The sequence below is a fragment of the Aspergillus fumigatus genome, chromosome 2, assembly GCF_000002655.1.
Source record: "Aspergillus fumigatus Af293 chromosome 2, whole genome shotgun sequence".
NCBI classification, from domain to species: Eukaryota; Fungi; Ascomycota; class Eurotiomycetes; order Eurotiales; family Aspergillaceae; genus Aspergillus; species Aspergillus fumigatus.
Window position 1 is genome coordinate 3,199,497 of NC_007195.1, and position 12,707 is coordinate 3,212,203.

The following is a 12,707-nucleotide window of genomic DNA, read 5'->3' on the forward strand; positions in this document are numbered from 1 at the left end:
CGCCGAGTGTAACCAAGCGGCATTTCTCCGCATTCTCGGCTCGATGAAGTGTCGGGAGGCAATAGCAACTGCTCAATCCTCTCTTAAGCCTGCTAGCACATTCCCGATCAGCTCTTTGACTGGCGTTGTCTTTTGGCCATACTGCATTTCCTTGGATCATGGCTTTCCGACCGAGATTGAATCTCTTCTCTACCTTTCGAGCTGCTCCACCTGCTCGACTCTTCGCGACAGAGGCGCGGCTAACCTCGGACCATGTTCGCATTGTTGAAGTAGGTCCACGAGATGGTCTACAGAACGAAAAGAAATCTATACCGCTTGAGACGAAGCTGCAGCTCATCGAGAAGTTGGCGAAGACGGGAGTGACGACCATTGAGGCGGGATCTTTCGTACCTGCAAAATGGGTTCCACAGGTATACACCTCATGTTTATCCGCAGTTCTCTTTGAAAGTAGCGCATGAAGTTTTCTGTCTGACAGGTCTGGGTCCCATCAGATGGCTAGCACTGCAGAAATCTGTGAGCATCTGCTCCGATCACCGCCCCAGTCGCAGCATGCTATTGCTTATAATTACCTGGTACCGAACGTCAAGGGGCTTGAGTCTCTCATCAAGGTTATGGATGCGACGTGTTCTACAGCAGAGACACCAGGCTCAGCTACCAAGCCTCCAACAACTACTGAAATCTCACTCTTCGCTGCAGCAACTGAAGCATTTTCCAAAGCCAACACCAATTGTACCATTGCAGAGTCACTCGAGCGGATCCGCCCCATCGTAGCGTTGGCCAAGACGAAAGATATCAGGGTCAGAGGATATGTTTCTGTGGCGTTGGGCTGCCCATATGAAGGTCCAGATGTTCCCCCCTCCAAAGTCGCGGACATCACGGCTACACTTCTTGAAATGGGCGCTGATGAAGTGTCGGTTGCCGACACCACTGGTATGGGAACGGCTCCACGGACACTTGAGCTCCTGCAAGCACTCAAGGCTGCCGGTATCGCAAACACAGATCTGGCACTTCATTTTCACGATACGTACGGCCAAGCCCTCGTGAATACCATAGTGGGCCTGGAGCACGGCATTCGGATATTCGACAGCAGTGTCGGAGGTCTCGGTGGCTGCCCTTATTCTAAGGGTGCTACTGGCAATGTATCGACCGAAGATCTTATCCACACGCTGCATGGACTTGGCATGCATACTGGAATCAACTTGGAAGAGATGTCCAAGATTGGCTCCTGGATTAGCAGCGAGCTGGGCCGGTTCAATGAGAGCCGGGCGGGAAAGGCAATTCTTGCGAGAATTCAGGAACAGTGAACGTCAGCCTGTTTGATAACCATTTATCTGATTTCGTGTCGATAGCCATGGCTTCCATATCCAACCTATGTCCTACGCATTGTATACTTCCTCTTCGTGGCTGGTTTTATGTTTTAAATAGCGTCAAGAAGTCTCTTATTGAGTAATTCATCATGTCATACACAATTAATATAGTTCCCTTGGTCATACATTCTTTCCGCGCTCATCTATAGTACAAGTGTAAAGGCGATCAGTATCTCTCTTCACTGACCAAGTCCATCAAGAAGCCAGTATGCAAGACGCCAAATGATGCAATATACAAAGCTTCACCAGCATAGCAATGTCACAATGGTAACAAGTAGGACGTAGCATCACCCCGATTCACAATCAGAAATCTGTGACACGACCACCGTAGCTCCAGTCGCCATCCGCCCCCCATCGCAGTGGCTCGTTCTTGGGTCCCCCCACTTCTCCAGTCTTGGGATTCTTCTCACCCTCAAATTCAGGCTTGAGACCTCCCCGCAGATCCGGATGAAGTTCCTCTCCTTTGCCCATGGCTTTAAACTCAGGCTTTCCTTCAGCGGCAGGTTGCGAATGTGGTGACTGGTTGACTTTGGGCGGGGCGCGAGGCGTACTAAATGCGCCAGTCGATCGTCTTTGAAGTTCTTCAAAGAGCTCTTGCTCTTCCTTCGGTAGCCTTGGAGGAGCCGGGCCGCGGCCGAAGGCGAAAGCCGGCTTGTCGTTCCGAAGAACGGAGAAACATGAGAACGACCGGGAGGATATACGGAGACCAGAGCTGGAGCGTACGAATACCCGGCGAGGTACGAAGAAAAAAGCCATGATGTTGTCTATTGAAGAGATGCAAAGTTGTGTCAGACGAGACGTCAAGGATGTATGGAACAAGTGGAAATGCGGAGTGGCGGAGATGGCATCGAGTCATTTCTTACTGCGTGAAGTTTGCCCGATAAGCGGGCCGCCCGATATCGCGGCACATTTCTGGGTCCATCACAGTCACAGTCTCAGTCATCAACTTTATGACTCTGACTCTCCTTGTCTAATTCCTATATATTTATTTCTTTCTTGAGTCAATTGCTTCAGTCATCTTTTATTTTCAATCTTCCAGTGTCACTGCTACTCGCAATGGCTTTTATGCGTGTGGCTTCGCGGCAGCTACCGCTCACAAAGCGACTGGTTCCTGGATTTCAGTCGTCGGTCCAGCGACGATTCGCTTCTCCGGCGGCAGGAACACAAACATCCAATACTCCTCAAGATGTGAAAGCTCAGGTGACTGTAGGTCATATCAAATTGAGTTCATCGTCTGTTCTAATGATGGCGACCTTTATAGAAAGAGGCAGTTTTGCCTAACCCAGACCCTGCCGCGGAATCTGCCACGGCGGCTTTCATCAGGGAGCGCACCCCGTATATGGTGCCTACATACGTGCGGCCAACTCCCGTAATGATTAAGGGACAAGGATGTTATGTCTGGGATATGGAGAACAGGCGGTATCTTGATCTTACCGCTGGAATTGCCGTCAACTCCCTCGGCCATTGTGACCCGGAAATCGCAAAGATTATCGCAGAACAGGTGCGTATACTTGGGTTGATTGACCACACCACCAGGGGTTTGTAGCTGACGTATCCTGGTCCGTAGGCTGAGACGCTTATCCACGCTTCAAACCTCTACCATAATGCCTGGACTGGTGCTCTTAGCAAACTGTTGGTTGCATTAACACACCAGTCCGGCGCAATGCGGGATGCTTCCCAAGTCTTCATCTCTAACTCCGGAACCGAAGCGAACGAGGCTGCCATAAAGTTCGCTCGTAAGGTTGGTCGGTCTCTTGAACCTTCCGGAGCCAAACACGAATTCGTCTCCTTCCACAACTCGTTCCACGGCCGCACAATGGGAGCCCTATCCGCTACACCCAATCCCAAGTATCAGACTCCTTTCTCACCTATGGTGCCCGGCTTCAAGTATGGCAACTACAATGACATTGAGCAACTCCAGGAGCTCATTACGGACAAGTCTTGTGGTGTGATCGTGGAGCCTATCCAAGGAGAAGGCGGTGTCCATACAGCGACTCCTGAGTTCCTGGCGGCTCTTCGCAAGCGGTGTGACGAGGTCGGAGCTGTCCTCATCTTTGATGAAATTCAATGCGGTCTATCTCGAACCGGCTCATTCTGGGCTCATGCTCACCCCTCCCTGAAGCCTACATCGGGCGAAGCCGCCCACCCTGATATCCTCACCACGGCCAAAGCTCTCGGTAATGGTATCCCCATTGGCGCTACCATAGTATCCGGCAAGACTGTTGCGGAGCACATTAAAACAGGTGATCATGGTACTACTTTTGGAGGCAACCCGCTCGCGTGCCGAGTCGCTCATCACATCGTCGAGCGCCTCGCCTCACCGGAGCTGCAAAAGTCTGTGGAAGCCAAATCCTTACTGTTTGTGTCTGGATTCCAGAGCCTTCAGAAGAAGTATCCTGATGTTATCTCTGAGATTCGCGGCCGTGGTTTGATCCTGGGTGTTCAGCTGTCCAAGTCGCACACAACCAAAGCGTCGGACCTGGTCACCGCAGCTCGTGAGCGAGGATTGTTGATCATTACTGCTGGCGAAGGATGTCTTCGCTTCGTCCCTCCTCTGACTATTACCGAGGAGCAGATTAAAACGTCTCTGAAGATCTTGGAGCAGGCATTTGATGCTGTTTTTTCACAAACACATAGGTAATTGCTGAGTAGTGAGGTTGATTTTACTTTGGCTATACCACCATTTTACCCACAGACCGAATTAGTTTTTTTTGGTTTCGTTGCAGCCAGACCTGATTGTTTCACTTATTTATTTATTTTTCTTGGGATAGATAGACAAAAGTAAGCATAATGTTCGCGAGCATTTGCTAAAGCACTCGTTCCAGTTCTGAAGAGAATCATCCTGTTATGACTAGGTATCATCCTCAAGTGATGCCTGGTGCTTCTCAGGCAACGAGGCAACGAGGCACCAAGGGCGTGGTCACGAGACCAGTTGCCATTCTTATCATGACCGCGTCGACTTTACCTCCTCCGCCAGTTGTCGAAGACGAGCGATTGGCGATTTCCTGATTGATGCGATCGGAAGTTGTGCCGCCTTGGTTTTTTGTACATTCAGAGTGATGGATGTATACGGAGTCTCATAGAATTATCGATCGACTAGTAACGAACTAACCTACCTCCCCCGTCTTCCTTTGTTATGCCTGCTGCTGCTGATACAGAGGAAGAACAACCTATGCTGCCACTTCCTGGTGCTCCATCCTCATCATGGGCTCAATTCTGCCAGCGATTCCGGGCCTTGTTCAGTGGCGCGGATCCTCGCGTCTGCGTCGCCTTTTGGCTCTTTGGTGAGTCAATGCAAACCGAGGCCTTCCCATAGATTGAAGCATACCTTGACGCTGACAATTATGCGCTTTGCCTGATCATTATAGGTCTAATTAACAATGTCCTGTACGTTGTTATCCTGTCCGCCGCCCTCGATCTAGTCGGGCCCAGTGTCCCCAAGGGAGTCGTCCTTCTGGCGGATGTGATACCCTCGTTCGCAACGAAACTCATCGCCCCGTACTTCATCCATATGGTGCCCTACCCCGTGCGAATCATCATATTCGTCTTCCTCTCTGCTGCTGGCATGCTCCTAGTTGCGCTGAGCCCTCCGTATACCGATGGGGGGACGATAGCCACTAAACTTGCTGGCATTGTGCTGGCTAGCTTGTCCAGCGGAGGTGGAGAGCTGAGCTTCGTTGGATTGACACATTTCTATGGCCCTTTCAGTCTGGCTGCCTGGGGAAGTGGAACAGGAGCGGCTGGTCTGGTTGGAGCTGGTGCGTACGCCCTGGCCACTACCTCGTTGGGTCTCAGTGTGAAGGCCACTCTGTTGGCATCTTCATGTCTACCAGCGGTCATGGTAGTCAGCTTTTTCATGGTCCTGCCAAGATCTCCTCTGCAGCCTATTTCGGCCGCATACGCTGGGTACCGTGCTGTCGAGGAAAGAGAGGAGCTCGCGGAGGAACGCGAGTTCATGGAGGGCGACCGTGACGCGACTTTCGACGAGCAGGAACGACTTTTGGGAGCTTCGGTTCTTTCCGATCAGAGCAAAAAAGCCGGTTGGCAGCGTTTCAAGAGGGACTTGAAACGTGTCCGGGGCCTTTTTTTCCCATTGTAAGTAGAAGAGTTGAATGGCGACGATTGATGCCGCATTGACATTCAAACGCTAGTATGCTTCCACTACTTCTGGTCTATGTCGCGGAGTACACGATAAACCAAGGAGTGTCTCCGACACTGCTCTTTCCGCTTGACGAATCGCCTTTTGCGCATTTCCGTGCGTTTTATCCAGCATACAATGCGATCTACCAGGTGGGGGTCTTTATCTCTCGATCCTCCACACCTTTTTTCCGTATCCATGACCTCTACCTCCCGTCTTTCCTGCAGATTCTGAACTTGGTACTACTGACCCTTCAAGCCGTTTTCAACTTCATCCCCAGTGTGTATATCATTTTTATAATCATCTTCTGGGAGGGATTATTGGGCGGTTTGGTCTATGTCAACACATTTGCTGAGATCGGAGATCGTGTGCCAAAAGAAGACCGCGAATTCTCCCTAGGAGCGACAACAGTCAGCGATGCAGCAGGTATCTGCATTGCTGGCTTCGTCAGTATGGTCTTCGAAGTCTGGCTTTGTGACTGGCAAGTCACACATGGGCGGGACTACTGCCGGAGAATATAGATGCATCATGCAGGAATGGCTCGGAATATAATAGACGCTACAGAGTATATCATTTGCCCAGGTGCCCTTGCAACTTGCCTATCTGACTTAGACCGCACCAACCGATGGCGTCACGGGTTGTGGAGGGTTTGACATGTGATGGCCATCCACAGCCACAACCCAAAAGCAACTCTCAGCCAACCATGGGTTCTCTCTTTCATCAACCATATTGAAAATGACTCTGTTCCAGTGACCCATTTATGAGCACCTAACAGCGTCCATATGATTTGAGTAGTTCCTGTTGTTCCAGCATCTCTGGATAATCCTTGTGGAGACTTTCACATGCTCCGCCCCAGTCATGACATTGTCCACCATTCATCATCACTCTAAGCACGTCTGACTACTGACCATTACTGCGCCAGCCCATCCACTATTCTCCAAATGGATTCCTAGGAACAACATCGTCAGTGCCAGACTTGCTGGACGCCGGAAATTCTTTGAATTCCTGCTGTTTGCAATAATTGTTTGTCGCGTCATTGCCCCACCCTCCTCATGTGGCATTTGAAGATCCCATTCTCTGCCATACCCCGTTTACCAACATGATCCTGGGGTCCCCACACTTCTTTGCCTACCTAATTTTTAGGATGGCAGGTCCAGATAGACGCTTTGTTTCTTTATTTACCTTATAGGACGATTAGGAAGCTGTACTTCGCTCTCGCCCCCCTTCTGCCTCTCCCTTCCTCTTTTTCTCGCCAACTGACTCTATGACCCCGAAGTGTGACATTGGTTTCTGTATCCGCAATAACGTCGATCTGAGTCAAGGGGATAATCGAGCTGTGGCTTTTCAGGAAGCCTGACAGAGATGATAGGTATGAACGTTCCGAGAGCTCTGTCAAAGCAGACACCTGACAGGCAATAGATCACGTTCTAGGGAGACCCTCTACCAAATTCCGAAAGATCCAAGTTTTTGGAGTAGTCCTATTTTGGTCTACCTATCTGTTCAAGTAAGTCGTACACTGCTGGAATTGGGAGAACGAAAATCTTCTAATCATATCACATAGAGGAAACAAGCATGGCCCTCCGATCGCCCGCAATATCTCGTCCCGCTTGTCAGGCAAATTGACCGTCTGGCAAACCACCGTAGCTGTGCTTCTATGGCTCTATATCTGCCGCAATTTTGCCAAGATTGTTGGTCTCGAAAGCCCCGAACCCTTGGCGAATCTGTACTCTCGGTCGTTTTTCCGCGCAACATGGGTCACCACGGCACTGGACGCCGGTTTTTGGACTGCAATGAGGATCAAACCCAAGTGGCTACGGGATATCGCGTCGTTAATATTCACAGTCTACTATCTTTTCGCGGCAGAGCAAGCAGATGATATGGTGCGCCGTGTCCGCGCAACCCTGACCGTGGAACATCTGCGAGTGTCGTGGAACAAGGGAACCACTCCATATCTTTGGGCACTTCAGAAGTTGGTCCGGCCCCGGTTGACGAGTTATGGCCCTCGAGCCATCCGCATTCCTCGCCCTAAACAATCTATTTACACCGAGCCGACGAATGCATGGCTATATTTTGACGGACCGCTAAGCGCGCTGAAAGATCAGACATGCGTGATCCTGGATATTCCGGGTGGTGGTTACGTTGCCATGAACCCGCGCAACTCGGAAGACCGACTCCTCGCCTGGGCAGGGAAGACCAAACTGCCGATATTGAGTCTAGACTACAAGAAGGCACCGGAGTATCCTTATCCGTACGCTTTGAACGAATGCTACGATGTCTACCACATGATCATCACCACGCGCGGCCGTTGCCTGGGACTGAGTGGAGTCACGCGGCCACGTATTGTGGTTACTGGAGATAGTGCTGGCGGAAACTTAGCTGTCGGGACGGTCCTGATGATTCTGCAGTCAGGGACTGAGGATGTGATGCCACGCCCAAATGGTCTGGTACTGGCGTATCCCTCCTTGAACATGCGAGTTGAGAGCTGGATGACGGAGGAGCAGATGTCGTTGATCCAGGATAAAAGCGCTCGCCGGACGAATAAGAACATCTTGCAGAGAAAGAATATGGATTATCAGAGGCTGACGCCATTTGCATCGCCTGGACCATCTACGGAAGAACTGAGGCAGGAGTTCTTGTCTGACGCGGGCTTGGAGGCAGGTGACCTGGGAGAGAAGACTTCGAAGAAGCTTGCCGAGATATCGAACCAAGATAGCCTCGCAGCTCAGACAGCTGCTCTTGTTGAACATCAGCCAAAACAGATCCGGACTCGTTTAGCCGTGTCCTCCATGATCTCATACGTTCATGATCGCATATTGACCCCAGAGATGATGCGAGCCATGATCATCCTCTACATTGGGCCTCATAACCGGCCCGATTTCAGCACGGACTTTCTCTTATCGCCTGTCCTAGCTCCCGAGAGCCTTCTTACTAGGTTTCCCAAAACCTACTTCATTACAGGGGAACGAGATCCACTGGTCGACGACACGGTCATCTTCGCTGGCAGACTACGCCAGGCCAAATTACACCAATTCCGGGAGAGACAGGAACTAGGGCTTGAAAAATCCCATCGGGAATTTAATGAAAAGGACCATGTGGAGGTCTCCTTATTACCCGGAGTGTCACATGGATTCCTTCAGATGGCCGGATTTTTCCCTGACAGCTGGAAACACATCAACAAATGCGCTACGTGGATCCAGAACCTCTTCGACACGGATGAGGTCAAGAAATCGTCTTCCAGCCTTTTACAGACGCTCTACGATACTTCTGTTGATAACAAGAATCTGGCCATAGAAACAAATGGGAAAGCGGGTCCCCGGAACCACAAGCGGAGCCTGACAGGTGAGTCCTCTGCAGACGAGGACAGGCCCTTGGAGATGAGCATCGGCAGAATGACCCCTTTGACACCTGCGCACGGCAATCTCGACTCAAACGAGACTCGGCAATCCAAGGAAGACATGCCGTCACAGAAGCCATATCAGTTTCGTCGGGAGGCTACTAGCACCGCTGATTGCAGACCTGGCTCAAAAAATGGAATCCGAAATAGAAGTTCATCCAGGGGCCGAAAGGACTCATCCAGCGGGCTCGGTAGAAGACGGCGTCTCGCCCCGACCAAGCTCACTCTGCCTGTTTCCGACGACATGTCCGATAACCTGGAAAGCCCCGTACGCCTTCGCAAACGAGAAAGAAGTATCCACAGCCTTCCTAGTCACGAGGATCTCTTGGATCGCAGAATGAACGGCTTAGCGGGCGGGCTGATGGGAATCGGGGAGGGAGCGCAGACGCCTTGAGTTGAGATAACGAGAACGATATCATTGGCGACACGAAGACGATACATACTTATGCCTTATGTATAGAGCGAGATGAACTTTTTCATTGTTGCGTAAGGAACCAGACCTAGAACAGAAATAGAAAGAAATTCGAGTTCGTGAAGCATGTGAAGCTGTAGATCTGATATAGCATGTGATTGCGGCAATGTTCTTCATGTGATTGTGGATCTGATTCCAGCCTAATTGTACAATAGTACCAACATACAATAATAGTAGCAACAATACCCGATTTCATACAGCCAAGCATCCATGCATCGGAATCATCTGATGCTCAGCGAAGGTGGCTCCTGTATTTAGCTGGCTCTTATGCATGCTGTCCATACATCCGTCAACCCGTCAGACCATTTGCCGGGCCAATCGGGCCGACCGTTAAACGCACAAGGCAGCCATCAGCTTATTTCTAGCTCCTAACTACAGCTCTTCAATGTTCTAGTCGTCCAGCCTTAATGGGGGCTATCCATCCCTTACTGCGTAAATAAGGTAGGGCTGAAATGACAATGAATCTATCTCAAGCGATCCGCAGCCCCATCCACACAGGAACAAGCTGGGACTCTACATATGATCGGACAACATGCTAGAAAATTTCTGCCTTCTGCTGTAGCAAGCTGCGTTTGCTGCTATGTTCTTCACCTTATCCACCGACAAACCAACATGAAGTTCCTCAACCGCAAGAATAGCCTCAGCCCTATCAATCGACTAATGACATAAAGAATCAACCGATCCCTGCCACGTTGCCGGCCTTTTCCGGCATTTGCTTGTCACATTATCTTCAATACGACTAATAAACCGGAAAGGGGTATCTCCTGGTGATATGTAGGTAAACGTGGATGTGTGCGTTCCCCGTCGGAACACCTCAAATAATCTCCCCGATAGATAACTATGCCTCGGCAAACCGAGCGGACGGAATCAACTCCACCGTCACTTCTGGTAGCGATGAGTCAAGTGCGAACAAACAACAGGCCAAAAACCGTTTGGAATGACGAAATATGCCACATATTATCCAGTTATCCACTCGGGATATGTAGACGCCCGAATTGGCCCTCCTTATGCCTGGTGGAGACTTTTTTCTCTGTGCGGATCTTGGCAGGATGGTATCATGCTATATTAGGTTTTGTGCTGGGAATTTTATGAAGAATAGGGCTGGATATGGCATGTTAGAGAATTCTGTGATGAGTGGGTAGGGGGTTTAAGAAGGCCGCCTGGGCGCTGAGCTGAGCTGCTTCCTTTGTCCTGTGCTCTCGTTTCTAGAGTTCGTCATCGACATATATCTTATCTAGTATTGACATAGGTTGAAGTCTCACAATCTGTATCCAGACACATTGTTGAATATCTGCCAAACGAGATGACAGTCGAAAAGTATGTCGACTTCGATGGCCCGGATGATCCTCTTAATCCCCTCAACTGGCCCATGAGGAAAAGGTACGTCTAGTCCGTGCTTGATCTCTGGATAGTGGATGACTGACGCCTGGATGGGACATCAGGGTCTATATTTCGGCCATCCTGGGTCTCAGCACAATGGTCGTTGCATTCGCGAGTAGTATCTTCTCCGCCGCCATGCCCGCAGTGATGCAGATATATGGTATCAGCCGGGAGGTATGCACCCTTGGCATATCCCTCTACGTCTTCGGATTCGCATTCGGCCCGTTGATCTTCGGCCCCTTCTCGGAGGTTAAGGGCAGATACATGCCGCTTATAGTCTCGATGTTCGGCTTCACAATATTCTCGTTTGCAACCGCCGTCTCCAAAGACCTCCAATCCCTGTTCATCCTTCGATACTTTACTGGGTTCTTCGGTTCTGGCCCGCTTACACTCGCCGGAGCATCATTCGCCGACATGTTCTCGCCGGAGCAGCGAGGGATTGCCATCGTCATGTTCTGCTTGATGGTCTTCATTGGTCCTCTCGCTGCACCCTTTGTGGGAGGCTTCACGGTCATGAACTCCTCGCTGGGCTGGCGCTGGACGGCATATATTCCTGGTATTCTAGGGGGGGCCGTGCTACTGCTCCTAGTCGTGTTCCTGGAGGAGACCTACCAGCCCGTCATCCTGGCTCGGAAAGCCGATCGGTTGCGCCGCGAAACAGGCAACTGGGCACTTCACGCCAAACACGACGAGCTGCGTCTTGATCCTAGATCCATTCTGACAGAGTATCTCTCCCTGCCACTGAAGATGCTCGTTCTCGACCCTATCGTCACGTGCATGTGTGTCTTTGCGTCTTTCGTTTACGGCCTGCTTTATCTCTTCCTGACCGCATACCCCACTATCTTCCAGAAGATTCATGGAATGAACCCAGGTGTGGGCGGCCTGCCCTATCTGGGGGTGATTGTCGGGCAGCTCCTAGGCGCCGTTGGCATCGCAGCGACCCAACCCTGGGTTCTGCGCAAGCTGGAGCAAAACGGTGGCGTGATGATGCCAGAGTGGCGTCTTCCTGTGGCTATCCCGGGTGCAGTCGCATTCTCTGCAGGGCTTTTCTGGCTGGGATGGTCGGGATACAAGCAGAGTATCCACTGGATTGTGCCAACTCTGTCCGGGCTGCTGACGGGATTTGGATTGTTGACCATGTTCCTTCCCTCTCTTGCTTATCTGGTAGAGGCCCGTCCTCAGAAGTGAGTATCTCTGACCTTAGCAAGTATGACAATGCATAGGCTGACCGAGTATCATCAGATCGGCATCAGCTGTTGCTGCACACACGTTCCTGCGGTCGGTCGCCGGTGGCGTCTTCCCACTATTTGCAACATATATGGTCAGTCACCAAATCTCAAGCTTTCCGATCGTGAAACTAACTGGTTTTGATACAGTTTGATGGATTAGGTGTGGAATGGGCTTGCACATTGCTTGGATGCGTGGGAGCATTGATGATCCCTATTCCGTTGCTGCTATATATCTACGGAGCACGAATCCGCGGCAAGAGCAGATTGGCTGCTTGATATGAAGAGGACCAGGTGACAATTCCACCAGCAGAATAATATTAATGATGATAGAACCATAATCATGACCCATACTTACCTAGATAGAAAGCTAGTGTTATGACCTCACTGCTGATTGACTTTGTTGACTCCATTTATTATCGCGGACTCCCGCAGAAAATTTAAATGTTGCTTGAGATGCGAATGTGTGTAACGTATGAATTCAATAGCATGGACGAAACCGCAGCAGGTATGCGTAACCGTCTACAACCAATCTCCTAACGCTAAAAGCTAATCGTCCCTGAATTTCTGATTTGCTAAGTGTCCACAGGAGAGCAGCCTTCACAGTGCAGCAATGGTTTTAGCTCTAGTCCTAGCAGTGCGCAAGCATATCTGGACTTCCGTTGATCCAGCGGTCAGTCGATAATGACAATGCGGGTCATCTGCTATCTCGTCATCGGATCGACAATCT

At 50.6% G+C, this 12,707-nt stretch overlaps 6 protein-coding genes across 6 annotated transcripts; 5 read left to right on the top strand and 1 right to left on the bottom strand.

The window, feature by feature from the left end:
• Positions 1–34: 34 nt before the first annotated feature.
• AFUA_2G12450 (hydroxymethylglutaryl-CoA lyase) lies at positions 35–1,304 on the top strand (the record flags this gene model as incomplete). Its single annotated transcript, XM_750484.2, has 2 exons — positions 35–410; positions 492–1,304. Exons 1-2 carry the CDS (start codon positions 159–161, stop codon positions 1,302–1,304), a joined length of 1,065 nt encoding a protein of 354 aa, XP_755577.1. The 5' UTR covers positions 35–158.
• Positions 1,305–1,670: 366 nt separating this feature from the next.
• Positions 1,671–2,123, bottom strand: AFUA_2G12460 (succinate dehydrogenase assembly factor 4; the record flags this gene model as incomplete). The annotated part of the gene is made up of 1 exon (XM_750485.1): positions 1,671–2,123. One exon carries the CDS (start codon positions 2,121–2,123, stop codon positions 1,671–1,673), a length of 453 nt encoding a protein of 150 aa, XP_755578.1.
• Positions 2,124–2,423: 300 nt separating this feature from the next.
• On the top strand, positions 2,424–4,008 carry AFUA_2G12470 (acetylornithine transaminase; the record flags this gene model as incomplete). The annotated part of the gene is made up of 3 exons (XM_750486.1): positions 2,424–2,573; positions 2,629–2,868; positions 2,935–4,008. 3 exons carry the CDS (start codon positions 2,424–2,426, stop codon positions 4,006–4,008), a joined length of 1,464 nt encoding a protein of 487 aa, XP_755579.1.
• A 495-nt stretch (positions 4,009–4,503) lies between these two features.
• On the top strand, positions 4,504–6,026 carry btn1 (battenin family protein; the record flags this gene model as incomplete). The annotated part of the gene is made up of 3 exons (XM_750487.1): positions 4,504–4,651; positions 4,736–5,462; positions 5,519–6,026. 3 exons carry the CDS (start codon positions 4,504–4,506, stop codon positions 6,024–6,026), a joined length of 1,383 nt encoding a protein of 460 aa, XP_755580.1.
• Positions 6,027–6,769: 743 nt separating this feature from the next.
• AFUA_2G12490 (putative lipase) lies at positions 6,770–9,293 on the top strand (the record flags this gene model as incomplete). The annotated part of the gene is made up of 2 exons (XM_750488.1): positions 6,770–6,780; positions 7,067–9,293. The coding sequence occupies 2 exons, from the start codon at positions 6,770–6,772 to the stop codon at positions 9,291–9,293; spliced, it is 2,238 nt and encodes a 745-aa protein (XP_755581.1).
• Positions 9,294–9,808: 515 nt separating this feature from the next.
• Positions 9,809–12,412, top strand: AFUA_2G12500 (MFS transporter). The gene is made up of 7 exons (XM_750489.2): positions 9,809–10,145; positions 10,206–10,423; positions 10,471–10,505; positions 10,682–10,751; positions 10,814–11,935; positions 11,994–12,072; positions 12,128–12,412. The coding sequence occupies exons 2-7, from the start codon at positions 10,212–10,214 to the stop codon at positions 12,254–12,256; spliced, it is 1,647 nt and encodes a 548-aa protein (XP_755582.1). The 5' UTR covers positions 9,809–10,145; positions 10,206–10,211; the 3' UTR covers positions 12,257–12,412.
• The last annotated feature ends 295 nt before the right edge of the window (positions 12,413–12,707 follow it).

Bases quoted from the DNA above. Each gene is read 5' to 3' on its own strand.
- AFUA_2G12500 (XM_750489.2), top strand. From the start codon at position 10,212: ATGCCTCGGCAAACCGAGCGGACGGAATCAACTCCACCGTCACTTCTG. The intron at 10,752-10,813 runs GTACGTCTAGTC...ATGGGACATCAG, and splicing joins AACTGGCCCATGAGGAAAAG to GGTCTATATTTCGGCCATCC. The intron at 12,073-12,127 runs GTCAGTCACCAA...GTTTTGATACAG, and splicing joins CACTATTTGCAACATATATG to TTTGATGGATTAGGTGTGGA.